Here is a 23,282-nt window from a genome sequence, read left to right on the forward strand (position 1 = left end):
TACAGAGCAACCTTATGAAACCTAGAGAACAAAAGAGAAATTAGGATATTAAGATATTATCATCTTAAAGAAGTATGAAACTCTTTTATTTGTGGTAAAATGGATGGGGTGGAGAACATTATGTTCAGTAAAAGAAGTCAGATACAGAAAGATACCTGCACATTATTTTTATATGTGGAAGCTTAGACATGTAAACTTAAAAATAGATCAATGACTAGAAGTTACAAAGTAGGTAAAGAAGAGGGTAACTGGATTCGATCAATTAATGATGTTTCTAGAGTGGAAAGTCACAGTTAGCCCCGATAAAGTTTAAAATGATTGCATGTTGATAAAACATGAATGAGAAACATAGAGCTAAGATTTTCTGCCTGCTCATTGTCTCCATGACCTGAAAGGACCATGTTACCACTGTTTTCCAGTGGCAGATGTGATCACATTTTTTAAAACCTGCACAATATGTGAAGATTGGCATAAAGAGGAGCACAGTGACCATTGCCGTGCCATAGACAGGCAGCCCCCCCCCCCCCCCCGGCCTGCCCACCTGCTGCTCCCAACCTCCAGTTTCTGTGCCTCCGCCCCCTCAATGGCTCTGAACAGCTGTCTGCCTCCTCTCTCACATAGTGGATCCTTTTCATCATTAGCCCAATTGGATTTGGAATTTGCCCCACATTGACCTCATTCTGGGGTTGGAAGACAGCACGCTTGGGGCCCAGTTGCAACATCTTCTGCACTCAGGGATGCCGAAGCCCTACATCCAGCAAGAGTTAAGCCACTGTGTGAACACACTGCACACAAATGGCCGTGGTCTCAGTCCAGTTCAACAACAAGTTTGTAAAGTGTTCGCAGAAGCAGCTCATGGTACAGTCAGGCTTTCCCTAAAGAGTGAAATGAGACATTACAGATTTATCTGTCAGTAATACAAAATAGAACCAAGGATGTAAGCTCCTTAAGGTTTTTGGATGTGCTTCTCACTTCCTTCAGCTCTTTCCTTGAATGTTGTAGCTCAGGGAAGCTTTGCACATTATTTCTGTCTAAAAGAACACACATATTCATCCTTCTCTAACACCTCCATAAGATCTGTTTACATTCATCGCCTACTATAAAATATTTCATCACCTAAAATTAAGTGTTTACTTTTCCTATTCTGTCACATTGTCTTACAATCTGAGCATTGAACCATGAAGTTGATAAACTTGTCGTTCTTGTTCGCTGCTTTTGATATATTACAAGATGGTATCTGAGTGAATCATGAATGACTTAAGGAAGAAATCTATAGATGTAAGTCTAACAGTCCTTTCTACAGCCTATTTTTGAAAACACCTCTTGTCCTCTGTCTTCATGAGACACTTCCATGTCAATATTCAGTTTTATCTGGAGGCTCATCATGAACTGACAATTTGAAACAAGAAGAGATTTCTTGAGTTCAGTAATCTGTTTTCCACAATCTGTTTAACCAGAATAAGATGGAACCTTAAGAGAGATGTAAGTCCTGACAATAACCAGGAGCTCTTTTTTTTTGTTTTACATCAAAACAAGAGCAAGAAGAAGGTGGCAAAGAGAATATGATGCAGTTCCTTGGAACCAGGGAAGCCTAAGAGGAGAAATTCTGTGGCGCTAGTGTATTTCTGTACCATTACAGAGCAACCTTATGAAACCTAGAGAACAAAAGAGAAATTAGGATATTAAGATATTATTTGAACTCAGAGCCTCACGCTTGTAGGCTTGCACTCTACTCTTGAGACATGCCTCTACTTCAATTATCTCTCTCTCTCTCTCACTCTCTCTCTTTCTCTATATATAATTACTTGGAAAATTAAATATATTGAATAAATAGCCCTAAAGAAACTAGAACTAATAAATGCTATATACCACAAGCTAACATTCTACTCAGTAGGAAACAACTGAAAGCATTCCTTCTAAAATCAAGAACAAGACAAGGGCATTAGCTTTCACTAGTCTTATTATAGTGTTTGAATTTTTAGTCATAGTAGTAGGCAAAGAGGAAGAGCTAAATGGGTTACAAATAGAAAAGAAGAAATCAATTTATCCCTGTTTCACACTACATATTGTTGCTAAAACACCTTAAAGTTCTTACTAGAAAACTCTTTAAAGTTGACATTTTCCACAAAGTAGCAGAATACAAAATCAACATAACAAAAATGAGTAGCTTTTTTATACATAACAATAAACATGCTGAAAAAGAAATCAAGAAAACAAGCCCATCCACAATAGTCTCAAAACAAGTCTAGGAAACCAATTTAATCAGGGAGGTGAAATACCTCAACAATAGAAACTATAAATCTTAAAATATGTTTTGGTGGCACCAGAGTTTGAACTGACGACCCCCTACTTTGTACACTGGAGCTTTTGCACTGAGCCATGCTGCCAGTATTTAAAGATACTGTTCTTGTGCCCTGCCCAGGCATAGGCTTAGACCATGATCTAGTTCTTGACTCCCCATAGTTGCTGGATTGACAGGTACACATCACTCTATCCAGTTGCTCTCAGTGACAATAGAGTCATGTGGAGTTTTCTGTCTGGACTGACTTGAAGTTTCAACTCTCCCAATTTCACCCTCTCAAGTAGCTAGAATTAAGGAGTGAGCCTCCAGGACCTACCTTGAAAACTATAGAATTTTGAAGGAAGAAAGAAAGCAAAGATACTAAAAAATGGAAAGTGTTAATAGACATGACCAGAGTTAGCTTGTTTACATTTTATTATAATCAAAATGTTAAAATTACAGAAGAAAGAATATTGAAAGCTGCAAAAAATCCTGGTTTATGTACAAAGGCTACAAAAGAAAAATGTACAAATTTATTATAACAGATATCTCAGCAAAAAATCTTAAAAGTCAAGAAAGCAAAGAATTATATGTTTCAATTCTGAAGTTAAATCACTGCCAATCAAGTGTACTATATCCAGAAACTTTATTCTTTAAAATCAATTTAGATATAAAGGTCAAAATAAGTGCAAACTAAAGCATTTCAAGACCAGTAAACCAGCATGTAGAAGACTTTTAAAATCTATGCACAGAAGAAAGACAACCACAAACATGAGCGATCAAGAAAAGTTAAAATTCAGGAGGGGAATAGATCAGAAAATAAGAAAAAGGAAAGAGTAAAAAAAAAAAGTCCAACTCAATAAGCAAGGAGACTCCCAAGCAAAATAAGAAAGACAAACAGTAAAATCAACCAAAAAAAAATTGCCAGAATCAGCAAACACCCAAACACCTCTATAACAGCACTAAATTCAAATGGTCTTAACTTGCCAACCAAAAACAGATTAGATGATTGGTTAAAAAAATAAGATCTAACTATTACTTTTCTGCAACAAACATACCTTATTGGCAAAGATACACTCATACACTAAAAGTGGAAGACTGGCTTTTTCCTAGGAGTTGGGAACCATCTCAGGGAATTAGGGGAGAATAATATAATCTAATGTTTTAAATATTTGGATTGTGGGGTATGCAGTCTACTAAAGGACCAGACAGGGAAGAAGGAATCAGTTAGGAGATAGGAGCAGCCACAAAACTACAATGGCATTCAGTAGTAAACTTTTGTTTCTGTGAAGTAGAGTTCCTGCCGGTGTAGCCTAGGCTCAACTGTTGGCTCTCCTGCTCTCAGATGGTTTCTATTGGTGAATGTGAGTTGGGTGAGGCTTGACTGAGCTAGGCTAGGCCCATAGGCAAGTATGACTTCCATGTTTCGCTGGCTAAGCCACAGTTTTGAGGGACCCCCTCTAACTTGGGTAAATGTTTATTTTCACACTATAAATGACTAAACAAGTTTCCAGAAATTAAGTGGCTCACCTACACTCAGCTTCTACCAAATTGACAAACAAATGCTTGGATGGAAGATCTCAATTTTAAATCCTCCACTAAGGCTTTGCCTGAAGTTTATTGCCATTGAGATGTATAAAGGGATCTTATTTATCATATACAAAATTTTCTGAGATGGGTATCACGCAAGTAAATGTATGAAATCTATACAGTTTCACACAATATCCTAGAAACAAAATCCAACTCTAAAACAATTATTTACTAAAATTCAGTTTTTAAAACAAATTCTGCCTAATAAAGGTCATATGTGTCTACCCTTGGAAGGATCTGGAGCCCCTTCCCAGTAGTGGCTTTAAACCTCGGTCCATGCATGCCTTTTATACTCTTCATCCTCACCAAAACCCAGCTGGCTTCTTTTAGAATTTTACACAAGTATCTTCTCAACTTGGGGGAAATTTGGGTTTTGACCACAGGAATCTCTACATGTCTACATTTCCTGACCTCAAACACCTGCAATTATTCTGTCTTAAGACAAGAAGTGTGGCAAATGCAGTTCTCTTTTATCAAAAGAGGTTATTATTTCCTTTCCATTATCTGAGTTCTAAAGCTTAGCTCAGGGTAGAATTTGATTCTTTTCTCCACTATAGATCACACCTCTTTCCATTCCTTATGGTACTTGAGTGCTAATAACATCAAAGAACTTATATTTCCACATGGTATTAACCTAATTCCAATATCTACCTCCCTCCCAAACATTTTTGTCAGGTAACTTCCTTCAAGCCAGTTCTAACATTAGTGCATTATCTCATTTTTGAAAAGCTGTAACTGGCCATGCTAATGAGCTAAAAAGTTGTAAAACTTAGCAATATAAAGAAAGAATTTAGTGTTGTAATAAAAGATACAATTTGTAGAATTCCATCATGATTAATGATAAACACAATCAATAATGTAACAATACATTGAAATTAAAGGCAGATGGTAAGTCTGTTTACTTAGATGACTAAGTTTTTATATGATCTTATCTATAGTAAAAGTCTTGTTACTCAAAACAACCAGTGCATCTCATTTTCTCTCCTAAGGTGTGCACATTGTGGATATTTTCCTCTGGATGCAGATAACAGCCAAGGGATCCAAGACTTTTCTATTTCTTTCTTGCCTTTCTTTCAGTGTGGCTAAATGACCCCTGCTTGTTCTTGTGACTTCTGTCTCCTGGTACCCCCTTTTTTCTCCATGCCTGCTCCTTGCTTCCATCCTACATGTCCTTGTATGGACCTTCTCATTCTCTGCATTTCAGTCTGCTCGACCACTGATGCCAATCAGTGCAAGGATTCTTGAGGTCAGAAGACATACCAGGAGACATACTTGTCTGGGTCCCTCTAGAACTGAATAGTGGAATATGCCATAATCACTGAGGCCCCAAATTTTCCCCAAATTCTCAAAGTATATCAACTCACAGGGTTGAGAAATAAACGTCAGAGGAAAGTGAATTTGCACACCCAAATTCCAGTTGTAAAGGAGCTAGCTACATATGCTATACCAGAATCCCATACCAGGACAAGAAGGTTTTAGGCTTGAGTGTATTGTCAGGGAAGTGCTAAAGAATAGAGATCTAGTTTGTTAGCCCCTTCCACCTTGGTCTGACTATTTTTTCAGAGGTATCACTGAGCAGATTCTGCCCTTTCCAGACTCCCCTCCATTCCTACAAATAATGTCTTTCTTCTCCATATTCAGCTGTTGGAACCTTCTCCAAGGTCAGGTCTCAACTGAGCCTGATGAAGGCCTCTGCCTACCCGCCTTGCAGGGGAGACAGGTGACTGGGGTCTCGGGAACAGAAATGGGGGTCCTAGAACCTGAGATCACCCATCTTTTACCCCTGCTGCCTTCTCAATAGTTCTAATATCTGTTCAGTCTGCAGTATAGTCACATTCGCTGAGGGTGAAACAAATCCTGTCAGTAGGCTAAACCCTGTAGGTCAGAGAGAAATGTTCAGCTCTATAGACACAGACTTCATTTCCACACCAACTGTGCTGGCTTCATAAAAGTGGACCTGTCTCCTAGAGGTGACTAGCAACTAATTCCCCTATGCAGAATATACAAGTTCACTTTTCAGACAGGCAAGGACCTCCACTAGTAAGCAGGTAACAGTTCCTAATTAACTGGACCCACTAGGAGGATGCAGTCAGGGGAAGTGTGACCTTGAAGAACAGCTGAACCAGGGGTGTTTTCCTGGTTGTGTGTGTGTGTGTGTGTGTGTGTGTGTATAAGGGGTGGTGAACCCTCTCTGAGGTCTCAGTAGGGAGCTCTGCCAGGAACCTGTGGAAGGTGGGTGCAGTAATCTGATTCCTGGACCACTCCCAGTGGCTACTTTTCTCTTTATTTTAGCTATTTTTTTTTCTTTTTGCACAGCTGTGATCCTTAGGGCGTCTTCTCGCAGATCCAGCGGTAGCTGACGTCACAAGGTGCAGCATCAAAAGCCTTTGTCAGGCCTATGGTGGCACAGTTGAAGTTCTGGTTCTGATTGGTCACACTAAGTGAGAAAGAAAACACGTTTATGGCTTGTGATCGCTGTCCTGCCGTTTCTGATGGCAGAGTGGGAGTGTGGTGGGGCCTGCACACAAGGGCAGCAGGCCCACCATGCTGTCATAACGTTCCCTCTGCACCAGCCCTTCTACGCCAGCTCAACCCAGCCCCCTCCTTCTCAATCTAGCTTCTCCAGATCCAGCTCTACACCCACTTCTTCCTCTTGTTCCCAGGCTGTAGGAGTCATTTAGACTCTTGGGCTGAAATATCTCCATGGCTTCCCTTCCCCAAGTGTGTTTGTACTCCGTGCATGTACATAAGCTGTACTCTAGCTGGCTGGCTTCAGGAAAGACTTGGTAGAGGTATCTGTTGGCCTTCTCCCATCTCCTTTTCTATCTCTCTTTCAATCTAACAGAAAAGAATCTGGTTTCAAGGAAAAGTGGTAAGTTTTGCGCGCTGAAATGAATATGGGGGTCATATATGGTGCTACCGCTTTGTGCTATGTGACACTCAACACATTTCAACCTTCTCATCAGTCTCTATTAGATAGTAAGCAAAGTTTTCTTAGGTGTCAAGGTGGATACTGTGGGAAATTCTGTAGAGTGGTAGGGCCTGACACTTGTAGACATGAATGTTAATTTTGTCTGCTCTGTAGGACCAACAGTGGTAGGCTGAGGTCCTGACTTGCTCCTTGTCTGAGTCAGCATTTTCATAGAGCAATGGGAATATTACATTTTATGCCAAAGTTTCTCCCCATGGAATGAGTCACTGGAGATTATTTTTGGAAGTTAGAAGTCCATAGCTTTTAAAGTAAAGGCAATTTTATCATAATAACTTTAGGTTAGCTAAAGGAGCTACATCATGGAAAACTTATAAGCATTTGGGAAGAAAGGTGATTTTCAGTTTGAGAGATATGAGAGCTAAAAAAACAACTTGTTTGGGTCTTACTTGGAACACAATGATTTGTCATATGAATCCTCTTATTTATTATGTAAGATGTTTAATATTTTTTATAATGAGAAGTTTAGAGCAAATGTGTCTCTGGGAACATACAAGTTGGAAGAAAAAAGAAAACAAACAAATTGTTGCGCCTCAGGCTTTGAACTATTTGGGGATAAATTTCAGGTTTGATCTTTTGACATAAAGCAAGATTCCCCAGAAAAATGTGGGAGGTTCACGTACTTGCCATTGAACTCAGAGTTGTCGATCCAGTGCCATCTTTTCTCTGTAGTCCCAGCCCCACGTATTAGGCCAATAAAATACTTCTCAACACCAGCTATCTCCTGAAGGTAGGTCTACAAATTAGAAAGCAAACACCTCAACAGTGGTTTCTTTACTGCTGCCCTTGAGTCAATCAGATGGTATTTGATTCTGTGAATAAGGAAAGCTGCTTGGGATAGGAGGCTGTCTATAACAAGTGTCAATTACAATAGACACTTGTCCTGAAGAAGAAGTTCATTTGGGGGGGCAGTACTGGGATTTAAACTCAAGGTCCTGCTTTTGCTAGGCAAGGAATTCTGCGGTTTGAATCAGGTCCTCCAGTTCCTTCTGATTTCATTATTTCTCATGATCCCACTTTGTGGCTGGCTGTGATCTATCTATGTATGCTTTCCATTCTAGCTGAAACAATAGGTGTGCACCATTAGGCCCATTTTTTAAAATTATTGATTAAGATTAAGTCTCATAAGTTTTTGTGCTGGCTGGCCTCAAACTGCAATCCTCCTGATCTCGACCTCTGAGTGTTGAGGATCGTTACAGGTGTGAACCATTGCACTGGCCAGAAGTTCTTAAACTTTTCAGGCAGTCCTAGCATCTCGAGGTCTTGCTAAAACACAGATTGCTTGGCTTCTGGTGCAGAAATTCCAACGCAGAGGATGAAGAATTTATATTCCTAGCAATGCCCAGGTGATGCTGGTGGTGGTCTCCTGGGACCACGTTGAGGTAATGGGGAATGGAGAAAATACAGTGGAAAACAGGTGATTTCAAATGTATCTTTTTTTATATTTGGCATACATCCCTATATATATACATATATATACATATACATATATACATATATATATGGAAGGTACTCATAATACTAGTCTTTATATTCTAAATGAAGTTGAATCAGATACTAAATTGAGTGTTATATCATTTAACATTTTTTTGTGAGGATAGCATGGAAAATGCCATAGACTAAACTTGGGATTTACCTCACTTAAGTGATCAAGAGAGGAAAGATCAGCAACTTCCTGTCCCTTCTCTTTCTGTTTCCTCTTTTATCCCCTGCCTTGCTCCTGACTTTCTATCTGAAGGCATTTTTTCCCTTCCTACTGGGGTACACAGAAAACCTGTAATCATCCCAACTCCTGTCTTTTGTTGCTTATCTATTGTCAAAATTCAGAGAAGAAAGCTCTTCCGCAAATTCATCTCAGTCACAGGAGGACATTTTAGATCAGGAGGGAAGGAATGAAGAAAGAGAAACAGGAATATTATATAGCACATTTCTTCACAATCAACAAATACTTGGATTTGAAGAGACATCTATAAACAAAATCAATTATAGTCTGTAGTTGATCAGAACTAAGTTTGAGAATCAGAGTAATATGAGTTCAATTCTATGTTTTGTTATTTAGGTATATGATCTTGACCAATACTTCTCTCTGTCCTAATTTCCTCATTTGTAAAATATAAATTAACAATACATCCTCAGGATTATTATGGGACAAAAGGAGATAAATAAAGCTTTTTTGGGGCACAGTGGTTATACAAAGTGGATTTTCTGGAACAAAGCTGCAGTATAATCTGATTCTTTGTTTTTCATCACTAATTTTATTAATTCACATTTTCTTTCTTTCTTTTTTTTTTTGTCAGTCATGGGGCTCGAATTCTGGGCTTGAGTGCTGTCCTTGCACTCTTCAGCTCAAGGCAAGCGCTCTACCACTTGGGCCACAGCACCACTTCCAGTTTGCGAATGGTTTATTGGAGATAAGAGTCTCTCAGACTTTCCTGCCCAGGCTGGCTTTGAACAGCGATCCTCAGATCTCAGCCTCCTGAGTAGCTAGGATTACAGGCATGAGCCACTAGTGCCTGGCTTTTTCTTCTTTATTTTGTATACTGGAATGACACACTAATATCTCATGTGGATGAAAAATTCTGTTATTTTAAATAACTTTTACTCATCAGCTTTTTGGTCATTCCATGTCCTTCCTTCCTTTCCTCCTTCCTTCCTTCTTTCTTTTCTCTCTCTTTCTTTCTTTCCTTTTTTCCTTCCTTCCTTCCCTCCCTCCCACCCTCCCTCTCTTTCTTTCCTTCCTTTCTTCCTTCCTTCCCTCCTCCCTCTTTCTTTTCTTTCTTTCTTTCTTTCCTTTTTTCCTTCCTTCCTTCCCTCCCTCCCACCCTCCCTCTCTTTCTTTCCTTCCTTTCTTCCTTCCTTCCCTCCTCCCTCTTTCTTTTCTTTCTTTCTTTCCTTTTTTCCTTCCTTCCTTCCCTCCCTCCCACCCTCCCTCTCTTTCTTTCCTTCCTTTCTTCCTTCCTTCCCTCCTCCCTCTTTCTTTTCTTTCTTTCTTTCCCCTTCCTTCCTTCCTTCCTTCCTTCCTTCCTTCCTTCCTTCCTTCCTTCCTTCCTTCCTTCCTTTCTTTTTTCTTTCTTTCTTTCCCTCTTTCTGTCTGTCTTTCTGTCTGTCTTTCTTGCTTTCTTTCTTGCTTTCCTTCCTTCCTTCCTTCTTTCCTTTCTCTTCCCTCCCTCCTTCCTTCCTTCCCTCCTTCCCTCCCTCCCTTCCTTCCTTCCTTTCTCTCTCTTTCTCTCACTCTTTCCTTCCTTCCTTCCTTCCTTCCTTTCTTTCTTTCCTTTCTTTCTTTCTTTCTTTCTTTCTTTCTTTCTTTCTTTCTTTCTTTCTTTCTTTCTTTCTTTCTTTCTTTCTTTCTTTCTTTCTTTCTTTCTTTCTTTCTTTCTTTCTTTCTTTCCTATTTTACTAGGTCCTTTTGCTTGCTAGGCAGGTTCTCTATTACTTGAGCCACCTCTCTTTTTTTTGCTACAATTATATTTTGCCTAAAATCTTACTTCCTTGAGGCCAGATTTCAACTGGAAACCTTTTATTTGTGCCCACTATGTGGAACCACTGGTATGTTCCCTTTCCCACCCCAGAAATGCCTGGGTTTTGATTGATATGGAGGGGGAAATCTTATTAAATTTTTACCTAGACTGGCTTCAAACCTCAATCCTCTCTATCTCTGTCTCCTGAGAAGGTGGGATTACAGGTGTGTGCCGCTGTACCTGGCCATTTCCTGTGTCATCCCTAGGATACTAGCCTACTACAATGCCTTATAGGGAAGTCAAGCGTCTGGATTTCTAGCTCAGATGGAGCTGAAGAACATACTCTAGAAATTCTTCCGACCCTAAGTTCAGACCCAGGAGCTTGAACTTCCCAGACAGCCATTTCTACATTTCTTTTCCCTACCTCACATTTCACCCCACCACATTGCCCACTGTTTCCACCCACCGAGCTTATATAGGGTGGGCTGCCTTCCTCTGCCATGCCACACTCTTACCAGTTTTTCAGGTGTGTTAACAATTGCCAAAGTAGAGTCTTTTGTTACACAGTCCTCCTTGCTTCTGCTCCAGTGCTCTTCACTGATGGAGAAGAAAAAACACCTTCCTAGATGCAAGTCCCAGTCTTTGGGGCAAGCTGAAGAGACAGTTGGGGAATGAGTGGTGTGGATTGTATGCCCTGGAACAGTCACAGAATGATGGAACAGTATTTTACTACATGCTTACAATTCCTTTATTATATTATGGTCTGTTATAACAATTTCAGTGATTCAAATTGGTCTTAATCCAGAGAGACGTTCCAGCCAGTTTAATCGGTTTCTCTGTGCATGAATGACTTGGAGGGAATAAACTAGAAAGTCTTGCTTTATGGCCTCTTTGTACAAAAAAGTTCCTTAATAATGGAGGCAAAAAGTCAAGCCTATCAAATTCAGAATACAAAAGGATGTGGGTGGAGAGGTGTAAAACCATACACTGTACCTGTGCCATAGCTTCTTGTAGGAATGAGGCTATTGTTATTGTTCCCGAAAATCTGTGAGACTGAAATAAAAAGAAAAGTTAAAGGTTACTATATAGTGACTATAACATACAACCATCAGAGCATGGGCTGAGTTTGCTCATGATTAGGGAACTGGAATTTTTCAGACACTTTCTTTGACACTTCTAACTACCACACAATTTTCTATGATCAATACCCAGTCCTCATTCATGTCCTTCCTCTCTCTTTCTCCCTCTCCCTCTTCCTCTCCCTCTCCCTCTCCCTTTCTCTCTCTTCCTGGTGTGGTGGTAGATGTGATAAACCAAGAGGGGAAAAGAGTAAGAGAGAAGAGTAATGGAGGAATTTAGATCCCTGGAAGGGTGCTACCGTATTTCTAAGCAGTTGTTGTGAGCACTTATATTCCAGGCTCTAGAGAGTATTTTTTTTCATAATTTCTAAATCATTAATATTTTTTTATTTTATTTTTTATTGTGAGAATACCATACAGAGGAGTTACAATTACATGGGCAAGATAACGAGTACATTTCTTATCAAGCATTGTTGCCTCCTCCTTTGTTTCCCCTTCCCATCCCTTCCTATATTCCCCCTTCCCCCACCCAATCCTCCCCCCATCCCCCACCAAAGTTGTAAAGTTCGTTTTTCGACATAACAACTTGTACATCTCATTGTTGCAATGGGTCCACCTGTATTCCTAGTTAAACGATTTGTTTTTTTCCCTTCCCCTCCACAAATTATATCAACATCAAATACAGTGAAAGCATGGGTTATACTGTGAGGGAGGGACATCTAAAGCAACAAAGAAATCATCTTATAAATATGTTAGAAACAATTGCATGAAAGAAAAAAAAACAAAAAAAAATTTGAATACTTATCTTGGGATTCATTCCCCTAACATCAACTTATCTGACCTTTTCTGCTTGACTCAGACATCTACTAGTTATTGCAAATAAGGGAAACCATGGGACCTAGGTTTCTTTGGGCCTGGCTTACTTCACTTAATACAATTTTTTCCAAGTCTTTCCATTTCCTAACAAATGGGGCAATGTCATTCTTTCTGATGGAGGCATAGAATTCCATTATGTATATATACCACATTTTCTTGGTCCATGCATCTACTGAGGGGCATCTGGGTTGGTTCCATATCTTAGCTATGGTAAAGAACATTGCAATAAACATAGTTGTGCTGCTAGCTTTAGTGTCAGCAAGATAAACCCCAATCCAGTAGATGGAAAGAAATAATTAAAATTAAATCAGAATTAAATGAATTAGAATCCAAAAAAACCATAGAAAGAATCAACAAGAGTTGGTTCTTCAAAAAAATTAACAAAATTGACAGACCCTTAGCAAATATTATCAGAAAAAGAAGAGAACACACCCTAATAAATAAACTCAGAGATGAGAGTGGAAACATCACCACAGAAACAACCAAGATTCAGAATATTATAAGGGAATACTTCTCAAACCCTTATGCTAATAAGTTTAGAACTTGGCAGAAATGGACCTTTTCCTAGCAAATATCGACATGCTGAAACTAAACCAAGATGAGTTAAACCATGTTAACAGGCCCATATCAAGCATTGAAATAGAAAGATCAATAAGAGACCTCCCATCTAAGAAAAGCCCAGGACCAGATGGTTTTACAGCAGAATTCTATAAGGCCTTCAAACAGAACTCACACCAATACTCCTTCAACTCTTCAATGAAATTGAAAGAGAAAGTTCACTACCGAATTCATTCTATGAAGCTATAATAATCCTTATCCCAAAACCAGGCAGGGACTCATCAAAGAGAAAGAACTATAGATCCATATCTTTGATGAACATTGATGCAAAACTTCTCAACAAAATTTTGGCCAATCAACTTCAACAATTCATCCAAAAAATCATACACCACGATCAAACAGGATTCATTTCAGGGATGCAAAGATGGTTCAATATACACAAATCAATTAATTAATCATATCAATAAGAGCAATGATAAGAACCACATGGTTATCTCAATAGATGCAGAAAAAGCATTTGACAAGATCCAACACCCCTTTATGATGAAGGTTCTGGAAAAATTACAAATCCATAGAACCTTCCTCAATACAATAAAGGCTGTATATGACAAACCTACAGCCAGCCAGTATTATACTCAATGGAGAAAAACTAAAGCTATTTCCTCTGTTTTTTTTCTAAAGAATCTTTAGCTTTATTTACCTTAAAAACTTGAAACAACTGAAAACATTTAACACAAATAAAGACTGAATCATTGGCTTAGAGAGATAAATATAGAATATTAATAAGCCATACATGGTTTATGTTGTATCAAGAGAACAAATTCATTTTGTGTGTAAATTGTAAGCCTATTGTGGGCTTATGTAGAAAATTACTTTTTCCTAGATAACAAAGAATTTTACACTCATTCCCAAAACTGCATCATCATGTTTTAATGTGCTGTACATGTACGTGTGTATATATGTGTATAATATACATATGTATTATTTTGATGCTTGAACTCAGGATTTAGGCACTGTCCCTAAGCTTTTTTTGCTCAAGGCTATTGTATTACCACTTGAGCCACAGCTCCACTTCTGGCTTTTTGGGATAGAGATGTGGTTAATTGGAGATTAAGAGTTTCACAGACTTTCCTGCCCAGGCTGGTTTTGGACTAAAATCCTCAGATCTCAGCCTCCTGAGTTGCTAGGATCAGGTACAAGCTATCTGTGCTATATAATTTATTGACCATTTTCTTCTTCCCAAAATGGACAATGTATCTCTCAAAGGAGAAGTGTTTGAAATGTTCTTTGAGTGATTTCATCTCTAGAGAGTATTTTTTGCTGTTCTCATTTATCTTCTGTCTCAAACCCTCTACAAAAATTATAATCCTGGAAGATATTGGGTGTTCTTCTTATTTGCACCTTCACAGCCCAAAAAAATGGTGACTAATTGGAGCGGGATTCAGAACCTAGCGGGTGTTTGCAATGAAGCAACTGGGTAAACATTCAAGAGATTTCCTATAAACAGAGAAGAGTCTGTTTAAATACAATAGGCAAATTGGTGGGCTTCCAAGACTGGCCAAACCTTCACTCAACACTCAGTTATTTGTTATTATGGGAAAAGGCCACTTTACCCAGATACAATTTTTTCCCACTTAGACATTAGCATTCATTTTTAAAATTTCATTCCCTGATTCAATGAATCCTTGTAATGTGTAATAGCCCACCTTTCATCAGAAACTACTTTGGAATTATAACTGGAAGAAACTGATATATACATGCATACATATATATGTAAATAGTCATGAAACATACATGTACAAATACATGCATATATACACATACATATATAATATGTATATACATATGCATATGTTTCATGAATATTTTGTTCACAACACTCACTGTACTGAGTTGATATATAGATGAATGAGGAAAGGTCTTTCTCTTAAAGATCTTAAGAATAACTAGAGTGTTATATGAGAAAATGAGAGAGTGGTTTCAGGAAAGGCTCAGAGGAGGGGGCTTTAATAGAAGAGCCCTCTCTCTCTCTCTCTTTCTTTCTCTCTCTCTCTCTCTCTCTCTCTCTGTCTGTCTATCTGTCTATCTATATCTATCTATTGATCTCTCTCTCTCAAGCTAGCTATCATTTATCATCTATTTCTACATACCACATGATTTATTACATTTCCCTTATTTTTTTTATAAAATCATGTTTTTGCTATTCTTCTCTGTCTTGTATACTATACTTTTAGGCACACATACCATGTTACTTAGCATGCTTAGTGCAGTGGTTTCTGTGCTGCATGGTTTCTATATGACTACACTCCAGAGTCTAAGAAGCATATTTATATTTACATATTTATATTTATATTAAACTGATTCTATACAAGTCATCCTTATTTCCAGAAAGAAGACCTAGAGGAATATCTGTAAGAATTCCCCTCATGGAGGCTGGATGGTAGAGAGGAAAATACCCTTGCATGCATCATCTGCTCCCTAGCTCCCCATGGGAATGACACACACTTCCTCCTGCCAATGAAAGCCAGCTCCAAATGTGGCTACACAAAGGATGTGGCAATCAAGCCCACAGGGGATTCTAGGGTACTGAAACCTAGGAAACCTTATGCTCTCTGACTCAGGTTGGTGGCAACGTGGAGATCACGTATTTGTCCTGAAATTTCCTTTCTGCTTTCGTAACTGACGGGCATTACACAAGGCAGACTAACTACTCTTACCCAACTGCGGTGACCTACTCACTCACATTTCCTTCCTCATTTGTTTCCCTATTGGCTTAAGGGCCTAGAGATTCTACTTTTATTGAATTGCAGTGAAATCCTTTGATATGAAGCTTTCCTCTTACTAATTAATTTGTGGAGATGAATTAACATGGGTATAAAGTTTATAGAATTTGTCAAATTTCCCCCTCAAGTTAAATCTTGTTCATTCATAGTTCAGCTATTAACATCACCATATCATTGAACTAGAACTCTATTTTCAAATCTTAGCAGTAATAAGAAGCCCTTCAACTCGGATTATCCAAGTAAGATTCAGGAAACAGTTTTCTCATACACTCTGGACTACCTTTTCCAAGGTAGACCAGAGAACCTGATTCATTGCGTGTGCTCACACTCACACATTGCGTGTGAGAAGGGCATTGTCAGTGGCCCCAGGCTATGTCACTTGACGTCAAGTGAAGAAACCTAGGACCTCACCTGTATACTTATTCCTTCCTCCTGAGTAGAGTCAAAGAGCAAGACAATAGGGAAATCAGGGGAAGCAATTGCTCAAATACTTACAATGCAGCAGAAACAAGGTCATTCCAATCACTTTAAGGACCACCACAATAAGCATGGAGATGATCATGTGCCAGTTCATGATGGTGAAGATATGGAAGCCTGGGAGGATCAGGGCAGCAGCATGAGAACTTTGGGACCAAGTTGTTTTTCTCCAGCCCTCAGTCAAACCTCTTTCCTAGAGCACCTGAGGGAGGGTTGGAAGACAGTTGTGCCATTGAGATAGATAGATGATGGATGTAGGCTGGGAGCCTTTGAACCTGGTGGCAGTGCCCAACCCTCATCCTGTGGCCTTCAAACTCTTATCTAATAATTAAACTCTCCTGTGTTTCTTTTCATGCGCTTTGCTCCTACAGATTTTAGTTTGTAGTATTAGACATACTGACTTCAGCTGCAGAAGTCACATTCTTCAATTTTGCCAGGGGTAGTGGCAGAACAGGCATCTCTGGAGGGTGTAGCATAGAGGATGAACCAAGAGTCTGTGCAGACAGCCAGACTTACCTGCGCTGTCCTTGGGAAGCGTGGTTGGTTTGTTGAGGAGGGTCTTCCAGAGGCCTACTGGTTGGTCCAATGGGCAGCAGCCCTGCCCCGAAGCAGTTTGAGGTTGATAGACGGAGTCCTAAGTACCCAAAGGGAGTGACTGTCTTCTGCAATTTGACTTCCTTCTCCACAGTTGCTTTGTCCTGGAAGCATCTCCAAGAGAATGCTTCTGACTGTGCAGTGCTCTTGGCAAAGGGCGCAGGCGGGGCAAAGAGAGGAAGGGAATCCCTAGCTGGGCAAGAGGAGGTTCCTGTTAGAGGAGTCATAACACAGGGCAATGTTTCTAGAGGAATTTGGAAAAGAAAAAACCTCAACGTGTGCTAATACTTCCTCTGTTAACTGTCCATAGTTCCCAGCATGCGGTTTGGACTCCTTTGCAAGGTCTACACCTCATTTGTTCTTTCAGCAGATGTCGAGTGCCTACCATATATCAGATATTCTTCTTGGCACTTGGGAAATAGGTATTGGATCTGTACCTCTCACCACCCCACTCTAGCATTTTCTGCTAACAACAACAAACTCGTGTTTCTTCATGTATTCTTTTCAGATCCATGTCTTCACATGTTGGACTTGCACACCCTTATTGTGCACATGGGTATAAAACATTCATCACTTGCCGATCCTCTCTCAAGCACACAGATTATATTGTATATAATCTATGCAATGCTCTTGTATATTTAAAATCATCTTTGAAATCTACAGATGTGACTTTGAAAGTATTTATAACTATCAGTTAGTTGGATCCATAAATGTGAAATTCATGGATACAGATGGCAGACTAATTGGCAGGCTTCAATTTTTCTTTCTTAGTGATGTTGTGATTTCTTAGGATGCAATAGAGCATCTTACCATTGAAGCCACCTGGGATTTTGTGACATATAAAAGAATGCTACAAATTTAAGGTGCTACAACTTCAAGCTTTACAAAACAGATAAATCCCTGTACAAATAGAGCTTAAAATAGACTCAAGAAACGGAGGACCTGGAGGGCCTTAGCAAGATTTTCCAAGAACATTGTACAAAGTACAAGTTGTAAAGAACTGTGATTTTTAAGTGATAATTTCCATGTTAAGCTTAAATTTGAAATCACTTTAACAATTTTAACATACAAAAAAAAAATCAAACAATTTGGGTGCTTGTGGCTCACAACTATATTCCTAGCTACTCAAGGCGTTTGAGATCTAGAAGATCACAGTTTGAAGCCAGACTAAGCAGAAAAGTCCGAGAGCCTTATCTCCTATGTAACTAGCAACAAGCTGGGCCACAGACATGGCTTAAGTGATAGAGCACCACCAGCACAGCAAGCAAGGTGAGCAAATGAGAGGCCCTGTGTTTAATCCCCCTCCAACCCAGTACTAGCAAAAAACGAAACAAAACAAAAATCCCAATGAACACAACATGCCCTAGAAAAACCATATATATATATATATATATATATATATATATATATATTTGTTTGGCTACATGTAAGTACTTCATGATGATCACCATGTGATCTCCTCAAACATTTACCTTTTTAGGATAGGATCACAAAGGCTCAATGGCTATGTGCATACGATTATGTAAAATGATGCTAATTGAAATGAACTCCAAGAAACTGAAACAAGAGGCTTTTTTATTTTTTTGTGGTTCTTTTTTCTGTTTTTCCCCTTTTGTCCCTGTTGTTATATGTAAGTTTGTCTTATATGTAAGTTTATCTGATTTGGGGAGGGGAAGGGGAAACACAGAAATGGTGGGACAAAGGGTGAATGAATTCAACCGTGATACGCACTAGACACTATGCTGGAAATTAACAATACAACTTCGGGGAGAAGAGGGTCAGGAGGGAAAAACTGGGAGAAAATGAGAGAGAGGGGTGACACTGTTCAAAAGGAACTGTACTCACTACCTTACTTATGTAACTGTAACCCCTCTGTACATCACCTTTACAATAATAAAAAAGAACATTCTAAGTCCACTCTGCAAGCTATACAGAAATGCCTGATACATTCCCTACTATTCTAGTACTATTCTTTGATTTAATTGTAGTTTTGTACCTTTTGACCAACCTCCTAATCTTCTTCAACTTCTAATACTCCTATTTTTTTTCTGGTAAGCACCTTTTAACTCTCTACTTCTGTGAGAAGAGTTGATTTATAGTTCACAGGTGAGTGAGATAATGAAATATTTGTCTGTGTGCCTGGTTATTTCACTTAACATGTCTTCCATATCTAAGTTGTAACAAATGAGAATTGGTATTTTTTTAAGGTAATAAGAACGATTATTGTCAAACTTGTTACCCCTTCCCTCATTTTTCTTCTTTTCTATTTTTTTTGTTGTAAAAATAGTGTACAGAGGGGTTACAGTTACATGAGTAAGGTAATGAGTGCATATGCTATCAAACATTGTTACCTCTTCCTTTCTTTTCCTCTACTATCCCTTCCCTCCTCCTCCCCAACTCCCCCTTCCCCCCACCAAATTGCAAAGTTCATTTTCAATATAGTGTCTTCTTTTACATCTCATTGTTACAATGGGCCAACCTGTATCCTTGTTTAGAATTGGTATTTTTTTTAATGGCTGAATGAATAGTGTGTGTGTGTGTGTGTGTGTGTGTGTGTGTGTGTGTGTGTGTGTGTGTGTGTGATTCTCTTTATCCTCTCTTTTGTTAATGGATACTTAGGTTATTTCCATTTCTTACCTACTGTGACTAGTGCTACAATAGGAATGCAGAGATCTACTTAATATACTGATACTCATTTCCTTTATATATCTTCCCAGTGTAGAAGTGCTGGCTTATATAACAGTTCTACTTTTAATTTTTTGAGATTGACAATCACTTTTAAAATACATGTATCCTTTTATCTATTAATAGGTATTTTGATATTTAAACTTTATTTCATCGGAGCCAAATTTTACAAGGATCAGTACTATTGTAAATTCAAAATATTCACACTTAATTCACAGGATAGCATAGTCGGCAATTAACTGAATTCTCTCTCTGAACTTTCCTCATCTAGAAACAAAGGTAGTACAGAAAAATATTAAAATATGATTACTGGAAAATAATTGATATAAAATAATGCAGTGGGAAATCTCAGGTTATACTCCACCAAACTCTGTATACACAGTTACTTAATTCAAACACATGTTGACACAAACCTGTAGAAGCATTCAAATATCAGCTCCTGTTGCTAATAATTTCAGTTATGAACCTGAGATTGGAATGTCTGGGACACTTAAAATTTTAAAGTTTTAGATGGATGACTATGTTCTTGAACTTTGGGGTGTATGAATGTAGGATGGTTCTTTGTATGCTTTTTCCTGCCTTCCTGTTAAGACTAAGAGATGCCCAAGGGCCTGACCTGTATTTTCAGCTTACAAAATGTTGGACCTCAGCAAATCAATGACACAAATACATTTGTTAACCACTGGCACTTTTTCAATTTCCCCTAACTATACCTTAAGTATAGATAAATGTAACATATAGATAACTATCAGGTATACACAGCATATTTGCTGAGTAATTAGGAAAAGAGCTGCCATGAGAGAGATTTGGGACATTCCCCTAATATAGCTATAAAACTTGTCATGTGCTGGGCGCCGGTGGCTCACGCCTGTAATCCTAGCTACTCAGGAGGCTGAGATCTGAGGATCAGGGTTCAAAGCCCTGGGCAGGAAAGTCCGTGAGACCTTTATCTCCAATAAACTACTAGAAAACTAGAAGTGGTGCTGTGGCTCAAGTGGTAGAGTGCTCACCTTGAGCTGAAGAGCTGAGGGACAGCACCCAAGCCCAGAGTTCAAGCTCCACGACTGACAAAAACAAACAAAAAAACAACACAAAAACTTGTCACATATATTTAGGGCATTCTTTGCACAGAAAAGCTCAAAATTTGATTTCATTTTCTCATTTCTCTAATTCTTTTTAAAAGCACAGTACTTTCTCAGACAATATACATACATCTTAATGTATACAGTTGACTTTATATATAACTAGTATATATGCATGTATATGATTAACTAAACCATATAAACATGTATATCTACCATCTTTACTACCTCTTACTCTCCTGCTCCTTTTGGAACTTCATGGCCTTTAACTTTGCCAATACTTTACCTTTATAACCCAACCCAAAACTTACACTTTTTTCAGACTAGCATCTCTTTTAAGATCATGAGCATGCAATGTAAATGTTAGTCCTTCATTTCCACAAATCTGCTGGTGACATGATGTTAACCAAATTGTAACAGCCTTAACCATTTCTCCAAAACTGAAGCCAACTTCCCCTCTCCACTTCCTTATTTTCATTAATGATTGCATCATATTAACAATGCCCACTGAAATCCTGTTTGATTCTTTCTTCTCTGTCAACACTATATTAAGACACTGAACTAAGATGATGATAATTTTCCTAAAGCTCTCATATCTGTGCCTACTTTTCTATTCCTGCTATCTTCACCTATGACTAAATTTTTGTTCATTGTAATTAAAATACAAATGGATCTTCCTTCCTTTCATATTGATCCTACAAAATGTTATTTATATCTTTATAAAACCACTTTACTGATTATGTTTATTTTAGGTTCTATTATGATTACTAACATGAAAAGCCTCAGCTCAAACTCGGCTCTGTAATGTGACCCACATCTCCCTGCTCATTACTCAAACTATTGTCTACATCATTCACTTGAATTCTGACCCCACTCCTGTACCCCCATTTCTCAATGTAATTTGATTGGTTTCAGAGGAGGGACCCAGGGAGAGGACAGTCTGCTCACAGGCCAAGAAGTGTAGGTGTTCTATGATACAGAATATTTATTACTACAGTAGAAAAAAACCTGAGTAGTTTCAATGGTTTCTTAAAGTTAGTGTTAATTCTTGATTGAATCGAGAGTCAAGATGAATCTAGAGGTGTGTGTGTTTGTGTCCAAAGTATAGTCTACACTCAGGTAACAGGAAAATCATCAGAAGTAACCTCTGAGGTCTGCTCAGCACAGACATTTAATTGGGAATCCAAGACATAATATGATGAAGAGTTGGGTCATTGTGGAAATTAAGTCCTCAGTGCTTAGTTGGCTAGTACACATAGAAAAGCAAATTTAATTTCCAGATCTGGAATAAAAATCATAGGCAATTTTCTTCCCTTGAAATATGCAGGAAATAAGAGGGAGAGACAGACAGACTGAGATCAACATTCCATATAAGAGAGAGAGACAGACTGAGGTCAATGTTCCATATAAACATATGGATTCTTTTACTTTTTATTTTTTGTCGGTTGTGGGGCTTGAACTTTGGGCCTGGGCACTATCCTTGAGCTCTTCAGCTCAAGGTGAACACTCTACTACTTGAGCCACAGTGCCACTTCCGTTTTTTTCTGCTTATGTGGTGCTGAGGAATCGAACCCAGGGCCTCATGCATGCAAGGCAAGTACTCTACCACTGAGCCACCTTCCCAGTCCCATATTGACTCTTTTTTTTTTTTTAATTTTTGGGGGAGTCCGGTTGTGGGACCTGAACTCTGGGCCTGGGCGCTGTCCCTCAGCTCTTCAGCTCAAGGCTAGCCTCTACCATTTATGCCACAGTGCCACTTCCGGATTTTTTCTTTTTTGCTTATGTGGTGCTGAGGAATCGAACCCAGGGCCTCATGTATGCAAGGGAAGCGCACTACCACTGAGCCAGCTTCCCAGCCCCCCACCCCCCATATGGATTCTTAATAAAACAATACCAATAAAATGTAGCAATATTTAAAGTAATACATTATGGTCAAGTGAATCTTATCATAGGAACACAAGGTTTATATAACATTCAAAAACTAATAAAATAGAGGAGCTAATAAAATAGAGGAGGAAAACAAAAGAACTATATCCGTAAATGCCTGGGTGTTGTCCCTGAGCTTATTTGCTTAAGACTAGCACTCTCCTCTTGAGTCCCAGCTTTTTTTAAATCTATCCTTTGGACATAAGAGTCTCATGGAGGGCTGGGAAAGTGGTTCAATGGTAGAGTGCTTGCCTCGCATGCATGAGGCCCTTGGTTCAATTCCTCAGCACCACATAACCAGAAAAATCTGAAAGTGGCTCTGTGACTCTAGTGGTAGAGCGCTCACCTTGAGCTGAAGAGCTAAGGGACAGCGCCCAGGCCCAGAGTTCAGGCCCCACGACTGACAAAACAAAAACAAAAACAAAAAAAAAAGAGTCTCATGGAATTTCCTGCTTGGGTTCGCTTTGAACTTCAATGCTCAGCTCTCAGCCTCCTGAATAGCAAGAACTATAAACTTAACCTACCAGCACCCAACCGTAGAGGGAACTTTTAATAAAATTCAACACTCATCGATGATAATAATGCTTAAGCACTTAGTGTAAAAATAATTTTTCATTGCCTGATAATTGAAATCTACAAACAGTTGCAGCTGACATTATTATACCTAGAGATAAAATATTGAATATTTTCTCCCTAAAAATGGAGAAAAAACCCAGGATATAGTCTCACATTAACTCTAAACAATATTTTATTAGAGAGTCTGCCAAGTAAAATAAATTAAATAAAAGATATAAAATGAAGCAGAAAAAAGTAAAATTGCTTTATATGTTGTTGGCATGATTGTTTAAGAATTTTAGCTACTAGCATTACTACTACATTAGGAAAGCCATAGATACATGATTAG

General features: G+C 38.7%; 1 protein-coding gene across 2 annotated transcripts; it reads right to left on the bottom strand.

Annotated features, from left to right (window-relative positions):
• Positions 1-6,080: 6,080 nt before the first annotated feature.
• Positions 6,081-16,873, bottom strand: Clec5a (C-type lectin domain containing 5A). 2 transcript variants are annotated; one of them, XM_042677245.1, is made up of 6 exons: positions 16,608-16,873; positions 16,110-16,208; positions 11,312-11,371; positions 10,834-11,012; positions 7,484-7,596; positions 6,081-6,308 (listed from the first exon to the last, which is right to left on the bottom strand). In XM_042677245.1, exons 2-6 carry the CDS (start codon positions 16,186-16,188, stop codon positions 6,197-6,199), a joined length of 543 nt encoding a protein of 180 aa, XP_042533179.1. In that variant the 5' UTR covers positions 16,189-16,208; positions 16,608-16,873; the 3' UTR covers positions 6,081-6,196. The 2 variants fall into 2 exon arrangements, with proteins under 2 accessions (XP_042533179.1, XP_042533178.1); XM_042677244.1 differs by having other exon boundaries at positions 16,110-16,293; positions 16,608-16,872.
• Between the last annotated feature and the right edge of the window lie 6,409 nt (positions 16,874-23,282).

Source organism: Dipodomys spectabilis, unplaced genomic scaffold (genome assembly GCF_019054845.1).
Source record: "Dipodomys spectabilis isolate Male_0828 unplaced genomic scaffold, ASM1905484v1 ptg000034l, whole genome shotgun sequence".
Lineage (NCBI taxonomy): Eukaryota > Metazoa > Chordata > Mammalia > Rodentia > Heteromyidae > Dipodomys > Dipodomys spectabilis.

What these genes read in the sequence shown, in the direction of transcription:
- Clec5a (XM_042677245.1), bottom strand. Translation starts at nt 16,188, where the DNA reads ATGAACTGGCACATGATCATCTCCATGCTTATTGTGGTGGTCCTTAAA. An exon ending in TACAAGAAGCTATGGCACAG is followed by an intron (nt 11,013 to 11,311) that starts GTACAGTGTATG and finishes TGACTGTTCCAG; the next exon opens with GGCATACAATCCACACCACT. An exon ending in AACTCTGAGTTCAATGGCAA is followed by an intron (nt 6,309 to 7,483) that starts GTACGTGAACCT and finishes TTTCTCACTTAG; the next exon opens with TGTGACCAATCAGAACCAGA.